The sequence below is a fragment of the Sminthopsis crassicaudata genome, chromosome 3 (assembly GCF_048593235.1).
Source record: "Sminthopsis crassicaudata isolate SCR6 chromosome 3, ASM4859323v1, whole genome shotgun sequence".
Lineage (NCBI taxonomy): Eukaryota > Metazoa > Chordata > Mammalia > Dasyuromorphia > Dasyuridae > Sminthopsis > Sminthopsis crassicaudata.
In genome coordinates this window covers 562195014-562217798 of record NC_133619.1, presented here as the reverse complement: position 1 = coordinate 562217798, position 22785 = coordinate 562195014, and the positions used below count along the sequence as shown (strand labels likewise).

At 35.5% G+C, this 22785-nt stretch overlaps 1 protein-coding gene across 9 annotated transcripts in view; it reads left to right on the top strand.

Annotated features, from left to right (window-relative positions):
• Positions 1 to 19554, top strand: part of RUBCNL (rubicon like autophagy enhancer) — a 39357-nt gene extending 19803 nt beyond the window's left edge. For all 9 annotated transcript variants that reach the window (XM_074304717.1, XM_074304716.1, XM_074304711.1 and 6 more), the window contains 12 exons: positions 784 to 866; positions 1582 to 1792; positions 6275 to 6376; positions 8235 to 8295; positions 8839 to 8971; positions 9470 to 9615; positions 11156 to 11220; positions 13244 to 13482; positions 14838 to 14899; positions 17005 to 17158; positions 18341 to 18431; positions 18959 to 19554. In XM_074304717.1, coding sequence (XP_074160818.1) covers positions 784 to 866; positions 1582 to 1792; positions 6275 to 6376; positions 8235 to 8295; positions 8839 to 8971; positions 9470 to 9615; positions 11156 to 11220; positions 13244 to 13482; positions 14838 to 14899; positions 17005 to 17158; positions 18341 to 18431; positions 18959 to 19071 — 1460 coding nt within the window. In that variant the 3' untranslated portion in view covers positions 19072 to 19554. The remainder of the gene's footprint in view (positions 1 to 783; positions 867 to 1581; positions 1793 to 6274; positions 6377 to 8234; positions 8296 to 8838; positions 8972 to 9469; positions 9616 to 11155; positions 11221 to 13243; positions 13483 to 14837; positions 14900 to 17004; positions 17159 to 18340; positions 18432 to 18958) is intronic.
• The last annotated feature ends 3231 nt before the right edge of the window (positions 19555 to 22785 follow it).

The window sequence follows — 22785 nt, the reverse complement described above, 5'->3', positions numbered from 1 at the left end:
TCAAAAAACCATGAAAAGCTACAAAATACCTAACCATTGTTTTCTTACTAATGATGTATGTGTATTTAATCATTTCTGTGCTTCTGATTATATCTATTTTGTATCTTTGGAAAGGCAGAGTAATGGGCAGAAGGCTTCTTTTGGTCTGTATGTAGTGAACTCTGTCCTTATGTACCTGGTTCCTATTCTCTTATCTCCTCTCTCCTGGCCTTGGGCCCCAAGTAAATGGTTCTCACATGAAAATCATAGATCTCTTATTGAAGAGCTTAAAATGTTTACTTAACCGAAGCCAGCTTGGGAAATCACATGATAGAAATAAAACAGCGTTTTACATTTGTGGCCACTAACATTACTCATAATTTGTAATTTTAGTTCTTAAAGCTTTTAACATCAGAAACAGAATGCTGTAATCAACAGAATGCACTTTCTCCATGTTTTTCTTGTTTTAGCCAGGGAGAAGCTATTTGTGGCTCCCTTTAGGAGCCACAATTGTGGAATGATTGTATTAAAGCAGCTTTCTAATTGGTAACAGTCACTAAAAGCATTTTTTTAACCAAGGCTAGCCCTGGAAGAGAATAGAGAAAATACATTTCCTTCTCCTCTTTGCAGATGTGAGGGACTAGGGCTTTAGATTATTGCATATATTCTCACACACATGTGTTGGTTGGTTTAGCCGAACTGCAAATTGCAAAATTTATTCCAAATTAAGCTAGCTTTAAACAGTGTCTTTAAACCACTCCCTGGGAAAAATCTAAACAGGTGTTTTAAACTTTATGTTGGTAGGTACCATCTCAGCCAGCAGAAAAGCCCTTCCTCTGAATCGTTTCTCCCCAGAGACATTGATGCTTCCTGCTGATGTAGAAAAGGTAAAAATAATCTCTATCTTTTGTTAAATGTGGTTCTTTAGATTCCTTTAATCTGCCTCACATTGATTCACTTTATAATGGACTTAGAGTTCTAGAAATACATTTTAGGTCACAGGCATCCACTCACCCAATCCTTAAATATTGTGCTTTTAAACTCCACAATCAATGACTCAGGTGAATAATTGAATGTTTTTTGAAGATCATTGATTTCAACAGTACAGGTACTCTGTCCAATGATGTAGATTACTACTCCACCATGCTTTAGTGGAAAATTTTTAATGAATTTCTTTGTCCTTTTGAATTTCCCCTGCTCCACAAACTATGAGCTAGACATAATCCACTGGCCAAATCTCTAATGATGAATTTCTCAAAATTTAGATAGGTTAAGACTCAGACAACAGAAGAGTATCTAGCTCTTCATGACCCCGTTTGGGTTTTGTTTGTTTTTGGCAAAGACAGATGGTAATGTGCGTAAAGCCTCTGAAGACCTTTAGCTCTGATGTCATAGCCCTTGGCAATCTAGGGCTGTCTCTCTGTCAGGATGTGGCATTAGAGCAGGATTACAGTAACAGACATTTTTCATCAGCTTAGAGTTATATTCAGTCTTCTCCCTCTAGTTAAATGTACCTGCTTGGGATTTTTTTTAAAGGATATCTCTTTTTCAATTAATACATGTTGTTATGTTGTATTTAAATTCTTATGTATTTTTCTGCAGGAGAATGCCCATTTCTGTGTTGCAGATATTATCATATCTGCAATGGAGACAATGAAGTACAACCTTCTGAATCAGCAGCAAGGAGAGAGACGAGAAGAATTGGAAACAAGCTGCTCTTTTGGAAATGATCAAGTTGACTTTGAGAGAGGCTTTTATCTACCTGAAAAGCAAAACTCTTCATCTGCTACTTCATCTGACAGTGGCTATGAAGGTAAGTTGGCAGTGTGGGAGCTGTTTATGACTCATTCTTCATGCTATAAAATTTCTCAGAAGAGAAATGTGCTTCTTTTATCATTTATTTTGTTACTTAATCCTTTGACAGCTGTTTTTTGTCTGTGTCAGTGTACTGAAATGGTTTTTTTTTTTTTTTTTTTGAAAATTACCAGTAACCTCAGTGATTAGAGGAACTGGGCCTAGAGACAGGAGAACATGAGCTCAAATATGACCTCAGACACTTCCTAGCTTTATAATCCTGAGCCAGGCACTTATTGCATATTGCACAGCCCTGCCTCCCTCTTCCCCAAAAGTTGCCAGTAACTGGAGAAGGAAATGGCAAACCACTCCAATGTACTTGCCAAAAAGAAAAAAAAAAAAAAAACAAACCAACAATAAAAAACAAAACCCAAATGGGGCCATGAAGAGCCAGATACAACAGAAATGACCTAACAACAATGACAACAAAAATCAATGGGAAAGCTAACTTTGGATACTCCAGAAACGTGAGTGTATACTCAACTGCTAACTGGGAACAGCAGACTTCATGCACCAAACAATATCTATCTTGATAGGAACAGGAATCTAGGGAGCTAATTTAAATTTGTATCACATGCTAAGACCTATTTAATTTAGCTGGGGCTTATTCCTATTAAATAGTGTTTCTTTTTTCTCCATGCTCATCTTTGACTTCTCTACAGCATTTCAAACTTTTGATCCTTGTCTCTTTCTTGAAATTCATTTGGCTGCTGTGATTCTCCTATTACTTTTCTTACTTTCCTTTTCTGTCCCTAATTACTCCTTTTCTTCCCTCAATCCTGTAAACATAATTGTTCATCTTTGATGTGCTGTCTTTAGAAGTGGCTAGTTAACAAGTAACAGTCATGAGCATTTATTAATCACCATTAGATGTATTGAGCAGTGGGGCACAGTGGAAAGAATTCTAGACTCAGACAGCAGGGAACTGGGTTTGCTTTTTGCTTCTGACACTAATTCTGTGAACAGCCACCAAGGGTAAAAAAATCATTTAATCTCTTTGAACTGCTCTTTTTTCCTCTGCAAAATGGCACATATCATCCAGACTTGGTATGAGGATCAAATGAAATAATACATGTAAAAACATTTCCTAAATTCTGCAGCCCTATACATAAATCAATTATTAATAATAATGATTATAATACTAACATGTAAACTCAGATTTTGACCCCACCTACATGTCATATAATGTCTCTAGGTTCAATTTCATGATCTGTTTCTGCTAAATGGGGGTATGGTCCCCTCCTGTATTATAGAATTGTGGTATGGAAAATGCTTTGTATCAAAACTAGACTGTACTTTAATAAGCACTTAGACCAGCTCAGTTATGAGGCTGTGGATAGACTGCTCATCCCCAGCTGTGCTGAGTACCACCTAACACCAAAGAGTATTTGAATAATTGCCAAGCATTCTCCTACTTTCAGAGAATTGATCATCTCTGTCTGTTGTAGGTGGTCAGGTTCCTCTCTCTAATCTCAGAATTTGTAGATCATTCCACCTTGATGTGGATAGCTTCATTCCCATCCTACTGGGAAAAAATCCTCTCCCTCTTCTCAATTTTTGTTGTGTGCTTCATTGTTTAACCTCACTTTCTAGAATATATCCTGACACACTATTTAATAGGAATAAACTCCAGCTAAACTAAACTAAATAGGAGGTATCCCCATGTGATACAAATTTACATTAGCTCTCTTGTTCCCTGCTCCTATCAAGATAGAAATTGTTTGGAGTGGGGTGTGTGTGTGGGTGAAATCTGTTGTTTCCAGTTAGCAGTTGAGCATATACTCACACTTTCAGAGTATTCAAAACTAGCTTTTCCTTTAATTTTTGTGGTTGTTATTGTTAGGTTATTTCTGTTGGGTCTAGCTCTTCATAAACCCATTTGGGTTTTGTTTGTTTTTGGCTAAGACATTTTGCCAAGGAATGGCTTGCCACTTCCTTCTCCAGTTAATTTTACCAATGAGGAAATGGAGGCAAATAGGATTAAGTGGCTTGCCCAGGATCACATAGCTAGTAAATGTCTGAGGCCAGATTTGAACTCAGGAAGATGAGTCTTCATGACTCCAGACTTGGTATTCTATCGATTATACCACCTAACAGCCTGTTCCAATAATACATTCTTTATTATTATAATTATAATTACTACTCTATTAGTATTCCTCTCTTCCTTGGCAATCTCATCTACTAATTTAGCTTCAATGATCCCTTTTTCTAGATTATTTCCAAAGTATATAGTCTCAATCTTTTCCTCAATGATCCTTTAGTACCATTATATTATAATTAATATTTACATGGACCTATAAATATACTATATATATGTACATATATATGTATATATAATAAACTATAATAGTTTGCAAAGTACTTTCTGAGCACTATTTTAAGTTACCAGATATTGAGGTTCTTTCTCTTTTTTTTTTTTTCTCTGAGGTTGGGATTAAGTGACTTACCTACGTTCACACAGCTAGGAAGTGTTAAGTGTCTGAGACCAGATTTGAACACGGGTCCTCCTGAATTCAAGGCTGGTGCTCTATTCACTGCGTCACCTAGTCGCCCCTCACTGAAGTCCTTTCTCAAACTAAACTGCCAAGCATTCCAATTCTACTGCAGAGAGCACAACCCTGTTGGTATGGCCAAATGTACACTGGCCAAAAAGAATATCTTATGGAGAAGTCACATGAGGCAAGCACTCATAAGATGGTCAGAAAAAGCGAAACAAGGACATTTTCATGGTCTCTCTTCAAAATTTAAAAAACTAGCCGTTTCCTTCTCCAGTTCATTTTACCAATGAGGAAATGGAGGCAAATAGGATTAAGTGGCTTGCCCAGGATCACATAGCTAGTAAATGTCTGAGGCCAGATTTGAACTCAGGAAGATGAGTCTTCATGACTCTAGGCTTGGTATTCTATTGTACCACCTAATAGCTTGTTCTGCTATTAAGTTGGAAGGTACTAGAGGCATCAGCCTTATTATATAGATGAATGGCTCAGAGCTTTTAGATGACTTGAATATAATCTCATTACTAATAAATGTCAGGAAGGAATGAAGTCCAGATCTTCCTGCCCTAGAAGTCTATCACTATAAGTGTATCAATAGATATTTATTCATTATCTATGCGTTAAGCCATGAGGTACTTAAGCACAAAGAATTAATTTCTATCCAGTTATCTTTTAGCCATCTCCATCAGATTCAACACATCTAAGACCAAATTTATGTGATTCAGTCCCAAACTTTTCTCTCCTCTGACTTCATTATTTTTGTTGATTGTTCAACCTTTTAGTCAGTCAAGCTCAAAACCCCACAATCATCTTTATTTCCTCCCTTTTCTTTTCCCTCTATATTTAAGCACTCATCAATTTTCCTAATTCTTTTCAATATACCAAGTTGATTTCTTACTTTATATTCTGATTATTCTCATCTTGTACTTAGTGCTAATTAACTCTTGCCTGGGTTATTCTAAGAGTTTTCCAATTTCTGTTGGTCTTATCAAGAAGTTCATTCTTCATGCCTCTGCCACTAAAACTACTTCAATAACTTTTTACCATAGTGTTAATAATTAACATTTATATAGTGCTTTAAGGTTTGCAGAGCACTTTACAGAAATTATTTCATTTGATCTTCACAACAATTCTGAAAAGTAGGTACTATTGTTATCGCCATTTTGCAGATGTGAAAACTGAGATAGACATTTTATATTTTGCCCCACATCAAATACCTACTAAGAAGCTGAGGGAGGTTAGTCCAGATCTAACATTTTATCCAGCTCATGACCTAGCTTTTCTACCTTCAGCCCCAACTTTAGGTAAAAAAAGTCTTCCATCTTTCAGCTTACCCTTTCAGAAGTTCTAGTATTAAAAATTAGATTACTATCTATTTTCCAAACAGGCCTGGATGTTGTCCATCTATGGACTTTTACTCAAACAGTACCCTTTTCCTAAATTATTTTCCATATTGCTATCTTGTTCACCTGTTGAAATCTTCCTTGTTCTTGAATGCCTAATTCAGATGCTGCCTTCTCTCCCAAGTGTTTCTGATTCCCTTTAACCCCCATAGAAGTATTTTTTTAATTTCTTCAGAATTTCAGTAGCTCTTCACATTTCTCATAGAGAATGGTGCATATTCTAGCCATGAAAAATACTTATTTCTGTACAAATTTTATCTTTCTTGGTACACTATAAGCTCTGTGAATGTTATTGACTATCTTATTCTTCCTTCTGTCTTTTCGTCTGAGTCATCTTTGTGTAGCTACCTATAACATATTTATTGAATTCTTAGGCTTAAGTTAGACCTAAAGCCTTAGATTTTTATTTTATTTTTTTTAAATCCCACTTAAGTAAAATATAATTTCTTGCCAATTTTTGTCTGTCAATAGTGTAGCATACTGTCTGCTCTTTTCCCCTCTCTTCCCCAAAGTTTAAAAAAATTCTTTTTTTCCCCTTTTTAGGTTGTTCTGCATTACAAGTAAACCCAGTAGTTGAAACATCTATTTGTCAAAGCACCCTGAAGGAGATCTGTGAATGTGACTCTGACGATTTTGTCCTTGTGGGTAAGATCTGAAAATTCATATAGTATGTTTGTGCTTGTGTGTTTTAAAAAGAGGCCAGTGGATTGTTGTCCTAATTGGCTATGTGATCTCGAGTAAAGCAATTTGCTTCTCTTCCTCATTTTTCTTACCTGTAAGATGGGTGGGTTAGATTAGATGATTGGGCTTCTTCCAGTTCTAAAATTTCTTTGATTCTAAGACTTTACTACTTTTTCTTTATAGATATCATTTGTACTTGTAGAAAGGGCAAGGAAAAGTAGATATTTATTGTAGTGATCAGTGCAAGCAAAATAAACTCATTTTGTTCATTGACACTTTGTGTGTAGTATCAAATAATTTTGTTAACATTTCAATTGTTACCAAAAAATTTCCCTTTTATTACATTATCGATATAGTTTTTACATCACTGACATTTCCTAATATAGTCATTCCCCCAACATCTCCCAGAGAGCTATCCCTTATAACAACATTTTTTTTTTTAAAGAGGAATCTTCCTCCCCCAATTTAACACATCTAATCATCAAATCAAACATGTGGCATATTCCATATTAATAGTTTGCAAAGAAGGGAAGTAGATACATTCTCATATCTCTTCTTTGGGCCAAGTTTGGTTATTATAATTTTTCTTCAAAATAGATTTTATTGATATATTTTGCTTTTATGTCAATTTAATTTCCCTCTTAATTTTCCCTCTTGCCTCTCCCAGAGAACTATCCCTTATAACAAAGTATTTTTTTATGTTGAAATATGAGGAAGAAGAAAAAAAACTAGTAAATCAATCAATACTTAAAAGAAAATCTGATGTTTGGACAAAGACCACTATAAAGGAGCAGAGTACAGGGGAAGTGTCTTCTCTATTTCTTCTTTGGGGTGAAGCAAGTTCTTCATTTCACAGCATTCCTTTTCAGTTGCTTTATATGGTTGTTCTTTCCACTTATATTATTGTAATTTTGTAAGTTTCCTCTGTTTCTGTTTAACTTCACTTTGTATAAGTTCATTTAAGCTTTCCATATTTCCTATATATTTTTTAATCATTTTCATTATTTCTTACATAACAGAAATATTCTGTGGTATCCATGTACAATTATTTGTTTAGCCATGCCTGAAATGATAAGCATCTGCTTGTTTCTAGTTCTTTGCTACCACAAAAAGAGCTGCTTTAAAATTCAGCATACACTGTGTATTCCTTTTTACTACTGCCTTCCTTGGATATACATGCCTCACGTTAGAGTAATGATTAAGGGCATTTTAATGACTTTTTAAATATAATTCAAACTGTTTTCTAGAATAGTTGGACTAATTTACAACTCTACTCTGTGTGTATGTGTATATATATATATATATTTATATGTATATATTCATATATTTATAGCTCTGCATGTACATATATGTATATATCCACACATATATATTCTCATATTCTTTTCTATGCACATATTTATACATATATTCATATATATCCATCCATCTACCCACATATACCATACATGCAGATATATGTTTATATACATACATACATATACATATATACATACATACATATATACATATATATACATATATATATATACATACATACATATATACATATATATACATATATATATATATATATAAAATCTCACAGGTATTGAAGTAACTACATTTTGTGGAATTGTTTTTAAAAATACTTTCCTGAGAGTTTATCTCTACTTTTTGTAAAAAGAGGAATTTAGAGACCAGAAGTCCAGAGATGAGAATAATTTGACTCTTTTAGTTGTATCACTTACCAGTGTTAAATTTGAGGAAGTTTGTTTGGGATCCTTTTAATGTGGTCTATGAGTGTATGAGTTTAATGTCTCTTTTCCTTGTCTTCCTAAAGAACTTGAGGACTTTGACAAAATCACAGAGACTTGTAGATGTTTCCTTGACCAGAATAAAAGGTAACTCCCTTACCCATGACAAATTGGTCATTGGATATAGTAGGGTTTTTTTCCTTGAAAGCCTTCAGTAGCATGGGCTGAGTTCAGCTAGGTGGGATAATAGGGATTCTGCCATAGGTGAAATACATCTAATTCAGGGAATGGGGAAATTTATGGTAAATAACAGTCAAGGTCAAGTTAAACCAAAAATCATTTTAGTAAGTTGCCCTGGATTAATGCACTATCTTTTTTCACTTCTGCCTCCTTGACAAATATGGGAGGGATGATAAGGGAACCTGGAGAATTGGGAGGAAGTCAATATGTCTAGCAGCAGGGCAGAGTAGAAAGACTTTGGAATCAGAGGACCTGAATTCAAGTATTGTCCCCGCCATTTATCTTTTGAATGATTTTGGATACAACCATTTTGGGCCTTAGTTTCCCCATGTGGAAGGAAAATGAGGAGGAATATACTAGGTGATCACTAAGGTTCCAATCAGATCTATGATTTGGTGATTATACTTAGCAAATTAACTTAGTTTGGAACTTTATTTATCTGACTTTCAGATGCATTGATGAGCCAGGTTACAACTCAGCTGAATTGATAGCAAAGGACCTGTACCAAGCTTTCTGCAGACGATGTAGATTGGCAGAGTCTAACTTTTACCTGGAAGGCTCCCCCCAGGCAGATGAGTCAATAGTAAGTATATGGGTCAAAAATAAATCTACTTTATCTTGAAAGTTTTCTAACATCTTAACTTGAGTGCTTTTTTATTAAACAAAAGCTTACCAAGTAAAAATGACTTCCTCAGGTTATGTAAATTTGTAAGAAAACAAAACATTTAAAAATACCAAGGAAGGAGAATTTCAAGCTGTAATACTTGTGAGAGAAGGGAACATTTGAGGCACTCAACCACTTCCATTAGAGGGGATACCTTTGCAGTGGACTTTGGATATATTTGAAGTTGTTCACTTTTATTTTTTGTCCAGAGTCTAGAATGTTTTCTAGCACATAATAACTATTTAGTAAATGTTTACTAATGCTACTTTTTTTCAGAGGTAAAGTATTTTTGTTGGGGAAATATATACTGAATTTTTGCCAATTTATAAATGTGTCTTCCTTTGTTGCTTATCGTAAATTTCCTCCTAAACTACAATTTAATTTGATACTCAACTCTTTGTCTTCTATATTTCTCAGGCTGTAAATGAAGACAGTTTTCAAAAAGACTTTGAGTCCAGTTTGGATGTAGTTGAGGAGATAAAGTTTAAGTCCAGGATTAGAGGGACTAAAGACTGGACTCCACCTAGATTTGAAATAATATTGACTATTCATCCACCATACAAGTAAGTTGAGTTGTTATGGTCATCTCTTAATTGTTCTATTCTATTCTATTTTCACCAATAAATATTTAACAAATTGGAGATCTTTGGAAACTAGTCATACCAAAAAGAAACATGAAGTGTTTAGTGTTTTTTTGTTTGTTTGTTTTTGTTTTTGCTTAAATGGCTTGTTGCTGCCCTATTTGTCATAAGACTTTTGATTTGCAAATGAACAGAAAAATGAAAGGTTTTCTCTGTCACATGAGTCTTTATATAATTTTGGAGAATTCATATGGAGAAAAATAAAAAAGATAAGATGTTAACCTGAACAGGATTATTTCAATCCTTTTGTATCCTACAAGTTATACTATATTTGGCTTGTGTTTGCTTCTGGATGTTACATTTTAGGAAAGAAAATAACAAAATGAGACTATCCAATGAAGGTTATAGTAGGATGGTTAAAGAATGGAGTATTTGAAGGGCTCTCCTGTAGAAAGATAGACATTCTACTTGGACCCCGAAGGTAGAATTAGGAGCATTGGGTAGAAGTTTAAGACAAACCAATTTGATTTTGGGAAAAACTTCCTAACAATTAGATCTATGCAAATATGGCATAAATTTCTTCTGGAGGAGGTGGATTCTCACTCACCTGAGGTCTTTAAGCAAAATTTAGATGACTACATATTAATCATGTGGGAGAGGTGTTGGACTTTTTCTACTTGCAGCACCTTTCTGCCTGAGAAATTTTTACATAATCCTGACTTTAAAGGTATATAAAATAGGTGTACAAATCAAATATTTACTGATAATAAATCATAATTTTGTGACCCCCCACTTCATTTATGAGACCCTATGTGAGATTACGAACCACAGTTTAAGAAGCTAGGGACTAGATAGCTTCTAAGTCTCTTTTTCCAACTCTGAGATTCTATAAAGAGGCTCAGGATGGTCTCTTCTGTTTTTTTTCCTCTGTCTCTAAAGTAATTCATATGTAGGGCTAAGTGAATTTAACTTTATCTACAGAATGAATAACTGTCTCTAAGATCCAAAAGTAAGTCTTCTTTAAGGAAAAGGGAGGGGCAGTGGGCGGGGGAAGTGCACTATATTTTTGTGAAGGCCATTTCTGCTAGAAATTAGACATTAGCCTTAGATAAGCTTTATAACATACCCAGGATTCAGAATGATTCAGTGTTAGACACAGCCCTATAAAGCAAGATGATCTTCCTCTATGAATGATGATTAGTTCTGACTTTTTGCCCTATTGAAGATTTTTGTATAAATGTTTCATATTCATGTCTTTTGGATATGTGTGTGCATGTTGTTGTTAAGATACCCTTGGAATATAGTCACTGAATGATGAGCTTTATTTTATGCTTCTTTATGCCTTTATTCATTATGATCCTTTATATCTTGAGAGGTTCCTTAAAGAATATCTGTGGTAGTTTCACAAATGAGTTATATGGACTTCTTTCAAAGGCAAAATCATTCCAAAGTACAAAAATAGTCAATTTTATTCTATCCCTATTCATTCTCTTCAAATTTAACTGTTTCTATTCTGTCACAGGAGGGATTTTGTAGTCTCCGCCCAAAACTTTTCATGTGCTGGCTGTGGAACACCAATAGAACAGAGTAAGTCTGATTTAGCATAACTGACTAATCAAAAATAACAATAACCTCTAGTTGAAGTTCTCCTATAATGTTTTCTTTATGTAACTGCTATTTTCTAAATGAAAATCTTTTAAGGGAGCTCTTTTTCATTGTTCTCCCCATCTCCCCTAAATCCAGTAGACTTAATGAATTATCTACATTTGTCCATCTCCACACCATTAACATATGTAAGCCTGGCAGCACTTTCATGCTAACAAATAGGACTGTGTTTACTGGGGCTCCTAGGTAGCACAGTGGATAGAGCACTGGGCCTTGAATCAGGAAGACCTGAATTAAAAAATAACCTCAGATACTTAGCTTGCTATGTGATTGTAGGCAAATCACTTAATTTTTATTTGCCTCAGTTTCCTCTGTAAAATAAAAATAATAATAGCATTTCTCTCCCACAGTTGTTTTAAAGTCCAAGTGAGATAATAAGTGTAAAGTCCTTAGCACAGTGGCTGGCCCATGATAAGTGCTATATAATCCTAAGCTATATTAAGGCAATGACTGTTTTTGTGGTATGTGTGCTAGAAAGGACACAAAATGGGTTCCAGGCCCTCTAATACTTGTCTTGTTGTAGCCTGCATTTCTACCATTTAATTGTTATTACTTTGATATTTAATACCCCAGCATAGACCATAAGATTTTTACTAAGAGATACTTTTAGAGATTATCTATTTCAGCTTCTTTATATTACAGATGAGAAAAATGAAACCTAGAAAGATAAAGTCATTTCCCAAACTTCATATACTAATCAGTGCTTAGAGTCAAATCTAGCAGGTTGGGAAATAGCCGGGAGATACAATATCTTATTGTCACCTTCAATCACTTAACTAGTCCTGAAGAAATGAGATGTATGCTGACAAAGTTTTCTTAGGGGTTCATTGCTTAGGAAGACAGGTTCTATCCTCAGACAAGACAAGGAACACCCTGGGAAATAATGGATGGGATCCTAGAAGAAAAAAGACTTTGCCTAATCAGTGATTTTGCATGGATTGTCTTGAGCATTAGTTTGGTCTTTAAAAATATTTTACTGATGCTTCCTTTAAAAAAAATGATTGAATCTTCCCAGTGACTCAACCCACTCCTCTTTCTCACAACACCTTCCCCTCAAATAGAGCCCTTCTTGTCTTCATATATATGGAGAAACAGCATGGGGAAGAAAGACTTTTAGGGAGAGAAGAAAGGTGAATAAGAATTGTGTTTGAGTATTTGAAGGGCTCTCATATGTAGAAAGATAGACATTCTGCTTGGACCCAGAAGGTAGAATTAGGAGTATTGGGTAGAAGTTTAAAAGAAGCCAATTTGATTTTAGAAAAAACTTACTAACAATTAGATCTATGCAAATGTGGCATAAATTTCACACACACACACACACACACACACACACACACACACATACATACATATATATTTCTTAGCTATTTTGCTGATTCTGTTAGTCTTTGGACATTTAGTAACAGTTAAAGAAGAATGCAATTTTGGAGATAATTACAATTTCATATATGTCACAATAATGGTTTATACATTGCTGTTTAATTATAAAGCTATCTGATGCAGTGGATGGAACCTGTCAGGAAGAATTGAATTCAGATCAGGTTTCAGCTACTCATTAGTGACTCTGGACAAATCATTTAGTTTGTTTGCCTCAGTTTCCTCATCTGTATAATGACGATAATAATAGCATCTATGTTGATGTGAAAATCAAATGAGATAATTTAAAAATGTTTAACAAAATACTTAGCAGATAGTGCTGTATAAATGTTAGCTACTGTTACTATTATTTCATTTTATCTGATGTGGAGATAATATAAGTAGCCTTTTCTCCATTTTACAGATGAAGAATTGAAGTTTAGGTAAAGGGAACCATAAAGGGAACCTAGAACCATACAATTTGTAAGTTTCATGAGTAGGACCTGCAACACTACACCCAGTGTTCTTTCTTTTTATACCATAATATTCCCTTTCTGAGCCTTAGTATACTTTAATGTATTTATTTCAGAATACATCAAGAGACTGCGCTATTGTGATTACCTGGGGAAGTATTTCTGTGACTGCTGCCACAATTATGCAGAATCTTACATCCCTGCCCGGATCCTCATGAAATGGGATTTCCGCAAATACCACATCAGTAAATTTTCTAAGCACCTCCTGGACAGCATATGGCATCAACCCTTGTTCAATTTGTTGTACATCAGTCAGAACCTATATTCCAAGGCCAAGGAATTGGATCAAGTCAGGGTAAGCTTTTGAATAAGAAGATGGGCTATTGAAAGCTGCTGGAATCTCTAGAAACCGAGGACAGTGAATTTAGGCCTTTGATTTTTTTTTTTTTTTTCCCTTCTGGGATGTTACTACTGTATTTCTATTCACTTCTCTCTCTTCCTGAAGTTCATGGTCCTAGTCCAGACTTTTGTCAACCCTCCCCTAGGCTGCTACAATAGCCCCCTAAGGACACTCCCTGCTCTCAATCTTTTCAGTATTCTGTATAACTATCAAAACAATCTCTTTAAAGTACAGGGCTGACTATGTCATTCTCCAAACTCAGAACCTTAAGTGGTTCCCCACTGGTTTCAGAATAAGATATAAATTCCTTAGCCTGATACTTAAGGTACATGCATTTCCATTTTCAGCTTTGCTTTCTGTATTTGGTATTCCAGCTAAAGAGGCAGAATGCCAGGCTTGGAGTCAGGAAGAGAACTGAGTTCAAATTTGGGCTGAGAATAGCTGTGTGATCCTGGAGAAGTCCCCTCTCTCTGGCTCAGTATCTTTAACTGTAAAATGGGGATGGTTATTGTGAGGTTCAAATAAAATAATTTTAAAGTGTGCCTAGCACATAGTAAGTACTATATAAATATAAATTATATATACTAACTTGTTTCTCAAATCCAGTAATACATATCCCAGCTCCATACATAGTCTGTCTTCCATGTCTGGAATGAACTATCAGAATCCTTGTCTTTTGTCAAGAGTCAGGGTCCAGTGCCATCTCTTCTATAAAACAATATAGTCCCTCACTTCCAGATCCCTAACTTCACCCCACTTGTGGCCTCGCTATTTAACTTGTATTTATTTATTTGTTCATAAGTTATATTTCTCTAGTAAAATGTATGGTCTTTCCGGGAGAGGGACTGTTTGTAATTTTTTCCTCAGTACCTTACACATAGTAGTTCTTAATAAATGCTTATTGAATTGACATTATAACTTTTTCAGTTTTCAACTGTAAATATCTAATGTTTATTAGCACTTTGAGGTTTACAAAGTATTTTATATATATTAACTCTAGATTTATATGGCAACCCTGGGAGGTTGGGGTTATTCTCTGCATTTAACAGATGAGAAAACTGAGATTGAGATAAATTAAATGACCTTTTTAGGGTCACAAAGCTAAGTGCCCGAAGTATGATTTGAATTCAGGAATTGAGCTCTACTTGTTATCACCTAGCTGAATATGAAAAAAATGACTGTATTTAAGTGGGTAGGGAAGTGTCAAAATTGACTTTTAAATTGTAGTTCTTTGCTGCCTGTGCTCACAGTCTGTGATTTCCCCTTCACTATCATTTGAGTAATAATGCCTCTGTTGTTTTGGACCTTAGGAAATCCAAGAGAAGCTTGTTCAGATTAAGAAGCTACTAAAGACCTGCAGATTTGCTGAAAGGTACTATTTTGAGTAGTGTATCCTCAGGAATGTGAGTGGGGAGACTTAATAGCTGGTCCCTGTCCTTTAACTGGTCTTTCATCTCATTCTATTCAACCTATTCATTAATTCATTCTGTTTGTCTTAGTAAAAAAAAAAAAAATCATTCTTTCATAAAACATTGAAATCCCTACCTTATGCAAGGCATTGTACAGAGTACAAGGAGTGAGATGGAGTTGAAGATAGAGATAATATAAAAGGCCTAGAGCTCTTTTCCTCAGAGAGGTTACAATTTAGTAGGGGGAGATAATAATACCAAACAATGTGGTAAATGCATGAGAGATTTCTGTCTCTCTCCCTCTTTCTTTCTCCCTTCCTCTCCTTCCCTCCCTCTCTTCCTTCCTCTCTCTTTGTTTCTCTCTCCCCTTCCCTCCCTACCTCTCTCTCTGTCTTTCTCTGTGTGTGTGTGTGTCTGTGTGTGTCCGTCTAAACTCTTTCTCTCTCTTCCTCCTTCCTTCTCTCTCTCTCTCTCTCTCTCTCTCTCTCTCTCTCTCTCTCTCTCTCTCTCTCTCTCTCTCTCTCTCTCTCTCTCTCTCTCTCTCTCTCTCTCCCCTCCCCCTCTCCCTCTCTCTCTCCCTCTCTCCCTCCCTCTTTCTCTGTCTGCTGTCTCTATATATGTCTGTCCGTCTCTTCTTCCCTCTCTCTCTCTTTACACACACACACTTTGGTATAGAAAGTGCATAAAAGGGAAGGATCTTTTCCCAAGTGTACAGAAAAGATTTCATGGAGGGAGTTGGTTTTTTTAATTAAGACTAAATGAGTAAGATTTCAATAGGTAGATATGAAATAAGGGTTATTTTAGTCATAAGAAATGACAAAAATTTGAAGATGGGAAGGTGCAGAATTTCAGGGGACACAGAGATGAAGGTATATATGGAGAAGGAGGTGGATAAGCATAACACATACTACTAGTGATTCACAAATATTATCTCACTTGAACCTCACAACACCACCATGACTTGCCCAGAGTCACACAATTAGTAAATATCTGAGGTCAAATTTGATCTCGGGACTTCCCGACTCCAGACTCAAGGTGCCACCCAGCTACCAGAAGCACAAAGTTTATGTAGGGAAAGGGTGGGAGGAAAAGGTAGCTCAGCACTTTTTTCACTGTTTCTATCAGAGTAGGAAAATATGAAAACTGTTGCAGGAAACATTTTTCTTTAGTTAGTGTGCCTTGGATGGAGGATTTCTCAGTCTCTTTCCTGAAGTATCCACATCAATGTTTTGCGAAAATTGACTTAAGGATAAAATAACCTTCCCGTTACCAGATTCTGCTCTCCATTTTGGTTTCCCCTCTTTGGAGGGACAGTCTAGCCTTATTCATCACTTTTAATTGCTTTCTTTAGCTCTGCTGACTTTTCAACCAAACAAATAATGTGGGTCACCAAAATGAATTTAGAGATTAGTACAGAAGTTTCATTTTGCACTTGGACCACACATTGTCCTTTCTCTTTGATTTTTTTTCTTTGACAACAATATTTGAATTAATTTGCTAGAATGATTTCAGTGATCAAATTTGACGGTCAATAGTTTTATTTGAATAAAACTTTTTAAAATCTTCCACAATATATTTTTGTGATGCCTGAATTTTTTTCTGTCTGTTTCTAGGTCACTTTGTGCCTTTGTCTCTCTCTCTCTGCCCCTTGTCACTCTCTCTGTCTTGTCTCTCTCTTATCTCTGTTTCTCTGCCCCTTGACAGTCTCTTATCTCTGTCTCTCTGCTCCTTGTCATTGTCTCTGTGCCTCATCTCTCTCTGCTCCTTGTCTCTGTGACTTATCTCTGTCTCTCTACACCTTGTCATTGTCTGTGTCTTGTCCATATCTCTGTGTCTTGTCTGTCTCTTTATATCTTGTCTCTGTCTCTGAATCTTTCTTTGTGTCTCTCTGCCTGTTTATCTGTACACAGAATCAGTTGTACTCAGTACTTTTTGCCTGGGTCTCTATTTATATTAGGGAATTAGAACAATACAAGATAAACTAGGATTTTTCTATTATGTAGAAAGCTAAACTGACTTGTAAAATGACCTGGAATTCTATGCTTTGTCTCCTCCCCATTCTTTCTAGGGTATTAAAAGATTTTGAGCAAGTGCCAGGACACTTGACAAATGAACTCCACCTGTTCTCTCTGGATGACCTCGTCAAGATCAAAAAGGGACAATTGGCTGCTGTTCTGAGAGTACTTTTGAAAGCTTCCCTTGTTCATGTGGACAGCTGTGAAGTAAGAAAACCCACCTCCACTTACAAATATTTGTATGGTCTGGGGTCAGTACTCAAAGCCAAGGAAAGCCTTCCTCACACAGGAGAGACAATATGGGATGTGGAGATAGGAAGAAAGTAAGAATGTGGAAATGGGAAAATCTTGGTTCAAATACGATCCTTCACACTTGTATATTCCTTGGTGTATATTCCTTGACATCATAAAGTCATTTAGCATCTCTGAACCTTAGTTTCCTCATCTGGGAAATGGATATAATTCTCCTTGTAGAACCTTCTTCAAATGTTGTTGTGAGCTTCAAATGAGATTGTGTATGTAAAAGATTTTTGCAGGTTTTAGGATGCAAATCTTAGCTGGTTAGTATCTTTTTTTCATCTTTATTTCTTAAACAGAATTCAGATAGAAATAGTCTTGGGATAAGTCCTTAATTCTGCTATAGTTATTTTATCATTCATGTTCTGTTGAATATAGAAAATAGATAAAGAATTGATTTTTGGAAGAGTAAGTAGATAAAAGTTTTGGAAAGTAAGTTCCTTTTCTTGTAGATTTACTCAAAGTACTTTTCGGATAACTCCAATGGTAGACAGGCTGGTGGGATAAAATGTGGCTCTTCCTTTTCCTGTATGGTTTTGATTTCATCTGCAATGAACCTTTTGAAAGGTTTTCTTTTACTTGGAAAATGTAGCTGGGGAATTCTGAGTATTTGTTTGATTAAAGTAAAATCAACTACAGAGCAAAAACATCAAAAGATTCTATAGGTATCTAAATTGAAAAACTTCTCTGCCCAAATAGAGAAATATTCTTGCAAAAGAAAAAGTACTTTTCTAATTCCTTAAACTACCTTGTTCTTATGGATCATAGATTTAGAGCTAAAAGTTTAAGAGGTCATTGAGATTGACCTTATCAATTTAAAGATAGGAAACAGAAGTAGGTTAAATGAGTTGCCCAATGCTACCTTGGAAAAAATTGCCAAGGTTCTTTTCATGATATCCCATTGACCATCTCCTTGAGAAAGGTAGATCCTCTTTTTATTTATCACTCACTGGAGAACAGGACAACAGGTTGTTTTTAAAATGGTCTTTTTCAATCCCCCTCATAGTGAGACTAGTGAATAGATACACATTTTCTGGATCTCAGATAGCATCAGAAATGAGAATGATAGTTCACTGAGTCCTTCTTTTCCAGCTATGTCAAGGAAAGGGGCACATTTGTGAGTTTTGTCAGAGCCCAGTTGTCATCTTCCCGTTCCAGATGACGACCTGCAAAAGATGTCAAGGTATTTTTGAACATATAGCTATTTCTTAAAATGTAAAATAGTGACTTGGGATTTTGCATATTTGTGCTGGGCTGTAGAAAATAAAATATTTGGGTTAAATGTGGGTCATTTTGGTACACAGCAGACCAATAGAATTTATATGGGTAAACAATAACTTCTTCTGGGATGAGCCCTCTTAAGGACTGAGTTTGACAAAAGGGTAGTAAGTAGTTGGTATTTCATCCAAACTTCTTAATGGACTGGAGGATGCTGGGAGGAATCTTGGACCTTTCTCTCTTCATCCAAGACTTATTTTGGATGCTCCTTTGGAATTTTCTCATTGCTCTTTGTCCTCTAATGGAATTTTGGGGGTATGTTTTTGTGATGCCCTGGATCTCCCTTTCCTGGACTGTTTGAGGATCATGTTGTCATTGATTGAGGTGGGAGTAGGAAATATATTTCATTGATGTTGGGGGGTATACTTTTTGGTTTCCTGAAGAACCCAAATGAAATCTCATTTAATCTATTGATGACTTTCATGTTTTCAGCTTGCAAAGCTTGTTTTCATAAACAATGCTTCAGATCAGCAGACTGTCCCAAGTGCTTGAGGATCCAAGCTCGAAGGAAGCTTTTGCAAAGTTTGCCCTCTGTGACAACTTGAAATCAAAAGTATTGTGTGGATGACTGCAACTCCTCACATATATTAGAGAAGCTGTTGGGCTTTCCTACCACTGGTAATGTTGTTTTAGACATTGTATATTTTATATAAAGAAATGAACTTATTGAGCACTGTGTTTTTTTGTATATATTTAATTTAAAAAATACAGATACTTGGTTTTGCAAGTGGGACTTTGTAACTACTAATAACTTGATTAAAAAAATGAATGTTGGGGAGAATTTCATATGGGATTGACTTTATGCTGCTAAAAGGTTTTTTAAAGAGTGTTTTGATACCTAAGTTGTATTTGGAAAAATCTAGTTTTGCTGTTTATACAAAATATAGTTTCAAAATGAGTGTCTATTTTTAAAAAGCAGGTTTTAAGTGTTGGGATAAATTGCTGAGTTTCTCTTCCTTAAAAACTTGATTGTGTGAAACTGACTAGATGCTGTACTTTCATTAAAATAAATGCAATATCAGAGTCTGTTTTTTGTAATCACCATCATCATCATCATCATCATAATCATCGTTTTTGAGCATTGCTAATATTAAGCATAGTCACTAAAACCTGGAATCTACATACAAGTCCTACAACTGAGAAGACTTTTAAGTTTGAATCCCAGTTTTATTACCTGAAACTTTGGACCTCAGTTTCCTTTTCTATAAAAATGAAGGGGCTAGATTAGATTATTTCTACTACCTTGCTCATAATGCACCTTTATTTCATTATCTGGATCAGACTCTTGTGTCCCAAAGTGAAGTGCATATTTTCCCTAATCTAGGCTTTTATAGGATGTAGTGAATCCTCCACCTGCTTCCTCAACATTCCTGAAATCTAGGCCAATTTCATGTCATCCAGCCAATTTTTCAAGGGGCAATGGAAACTTTGGGCATTTGTTTGTAATTTGAAGCAGTTACCACAAGATGGCACTCTTTTTATTAATAGCACAGATCAGCAGTCTAGACTTATTCACTTGAATGGATAGAGAATATAATTAGAAAAGCTGAAAGAAAATAAAGTCTAGTGAATTTGATAATCATCGCACTCATTTTTCCTATTCTGATGTTTCATCTAAACACTAAACTAGTCTGGGTTATGACATTTGCATAATGCTTTAAATTTAATGGATTACTGAATTTATCACATTTAAATCTCAAAATATGTTCTATTTGGGAGGAAGAGTTGGAAGTCTGAGAATGGGATTATATCAATATGGGGAATAACTAATCTTGAACAATTCTTCTTAAAATTAAGGACTATTTCATTTTTTTCCCTTAATAGCCTCAATTCTTTCACCTGATTTTAATATCAGTATCAGAAAGTTGCTTGGAGATAGTGAGTAGCTATGAACTCCAATAGCCTCTATAAACAAGTCTGACTTGAACAAGCCTTCTACCCCTTATATCATGCTTCTTCTTATCCCATTTTTACAAATGAGGAAATGGAGATTCAGAAAGGTTACATGACTGATTTCATGATCATATAACATAGTCAAGTCAAATCAATAAGCATTTATTAAGTGCCTACTATGTGCCAGATACAGTACTAATTTGCTGAGGAAACAAAGGCACTCCCTGCCTAGAATCCTAATCTAGTAGGGGAAGCATCATGAAAGGAATTGGGTACAAGACAGACATAAACAATAAAATAAAAGTAATCCCAGTTGAAAGAAGGCTCTAACATTAAAAGGAAAGGCTTCTTGTAGAAAGGGCTTTTAGGTGAGACTAGAAGGAAGCAGAGACAGAAACAGGAAAGAAGAATATTGCAGACACAGGACATCCAGTGAGACTGAACAGTTGGGATATGGAAGCCGTATGGATATGCAGAAGGGAATAAGGTGTAAGAAGACTGGCAGTTGGAACGAGTCAAGTTATGAAGGGCAATAAATGCCAAATAGGATTTTATATTTGATCTTAGATGTAATAAGGAGTCACAGGAGTTTGTTAAATATCATTAAATGATAGTTATACCTGTGCTGTAGGAAGATCAGTTTGACAGTTGAGAGGAGAATGGTAAAGAATTGAGTTGGAGAGATCAACCAAAAAGCTATTTTAAAGATCTAGGTATGAGAAAATAAGGGTCTGCAACTTAGTGATGGTAGAATCAAAGAAGGGACAGAGAGGACAAATGTTATGAAAATAAAATCAATAGGACTTGATAACAGATCAGATACGAAGTAGGGTGTGTATGAGTCACAGGAGTCAAGCATAATGCTGAGGTTTTAAGCCTGGGTGATTGAGAACATGGGAAGAAGGAAGTTAGAGAAGTGGACTTTGAAGGGAAAGAAAATTGAGTTCCGTTTTAGTCATGTTAAATTCATGCAATTTGGGACACACAATTTGAAATACCTAATGGTCTATTGGAGATGTGAGACTAGAGCTTAGGAGAGAAGTTAGGCTTGGGTAAATAGAACTGAGAATCCTCTATATAGAGGGGATTAATGGAAACCATGGGAGGTGATGAGATGTCAAGGCAAAATAGTATGGAAGACAAAAGAGAGCCAGGGACAGAGCCTTTAGTGTCGATGAACTGAGTGAAAATTCGGCAACAGAGACTGAGAAGTGTTTAGAGACAGCAGTATAACAAAAGCCTAAATAGAAGAAAAAGTAAAGGGTGTAACACTATCAAAAGCTCACCAGAGAGGGTGAGAATTGAGAAAATAGTATTAGTTTTGGTAATTAAAAGATTATTGGAGAGAGCAGGTTCAGTTTGTGATATTTAAAAATTTTGACATGGTTTCTAGGTAATTTAGTCATTTTATTAACAATGCCAGCATATTTATTAACAAAAGAATGGTCATTTGACCATCTTTCTTACCCCTCATGCTGGTGGGCTTACAGTTTATATGCTCTTAAAAAAGAAGGTATTACTGAGGGGTGGCAACAAACTCTGACTGGTTAACAGTGAGAAAATGAGTATTATAATGAGAGCTTGAGCAATATTACAATGAGGGTCTTGAGATATATGACTTTTGAATCCCCCAAGTGTGGGTTAATGAGACTTACCAGTTTTCATGTCACCTATCAGAGAGGATTCACATTTTCTCATTCCTGACTGAGCAAGCACAATTAGCAGGAATGTATCTATTCCTAAACTTAGAATTTCTTTTACTGTCTAATTAAGTTTCAGCCATCTTGGCTAGTTATGAGTTTGAAAGAGATTTCTCACACTGATTGATTTCTGGTTGAGGAAGTAGAAAAGGGTAAAAAATAAAACCCTTGAAACTGATTCCATAATTAGTTATTAATGTATGAGAGAAATTATTATTTCTCTCAAGTTGAATAATGAGGAAGCCATACTTCAGAATTGAGAGTGAGAGGAAAGGAAGTAGAAACGCGAATTGTATATAGCTTTTTCAGAGTATAGTCACAAAAGGGAAGAGAGAGAGAGGCAGAGGAGATCCCCAAGTTTTTTTTTTTTTTTGAGGATGGGAACAATATAGGTTTGTTTGTAGGCTAAAGAGAAGCAGCCAGTAAACAGGTAGATATTGAAGATGATTGAGAGAATGGGGATGTTAGAAGGGATAATTTGTTAGAGATGATAGGAAAGAATCATTTGTGCATGTGGGCTGGCAAGGAGAAGGGGAATTTCTTTATGTGAGATAGTTGAAAATGAATATAATGGTTGAAGGCTTCTGTGTAATAGGAAATGAAGAAAGGAAAAAAGGGACCTTTTGCTGAATGGCTTCATTTTTTTTCAGTTAAATTTGAAGTTGA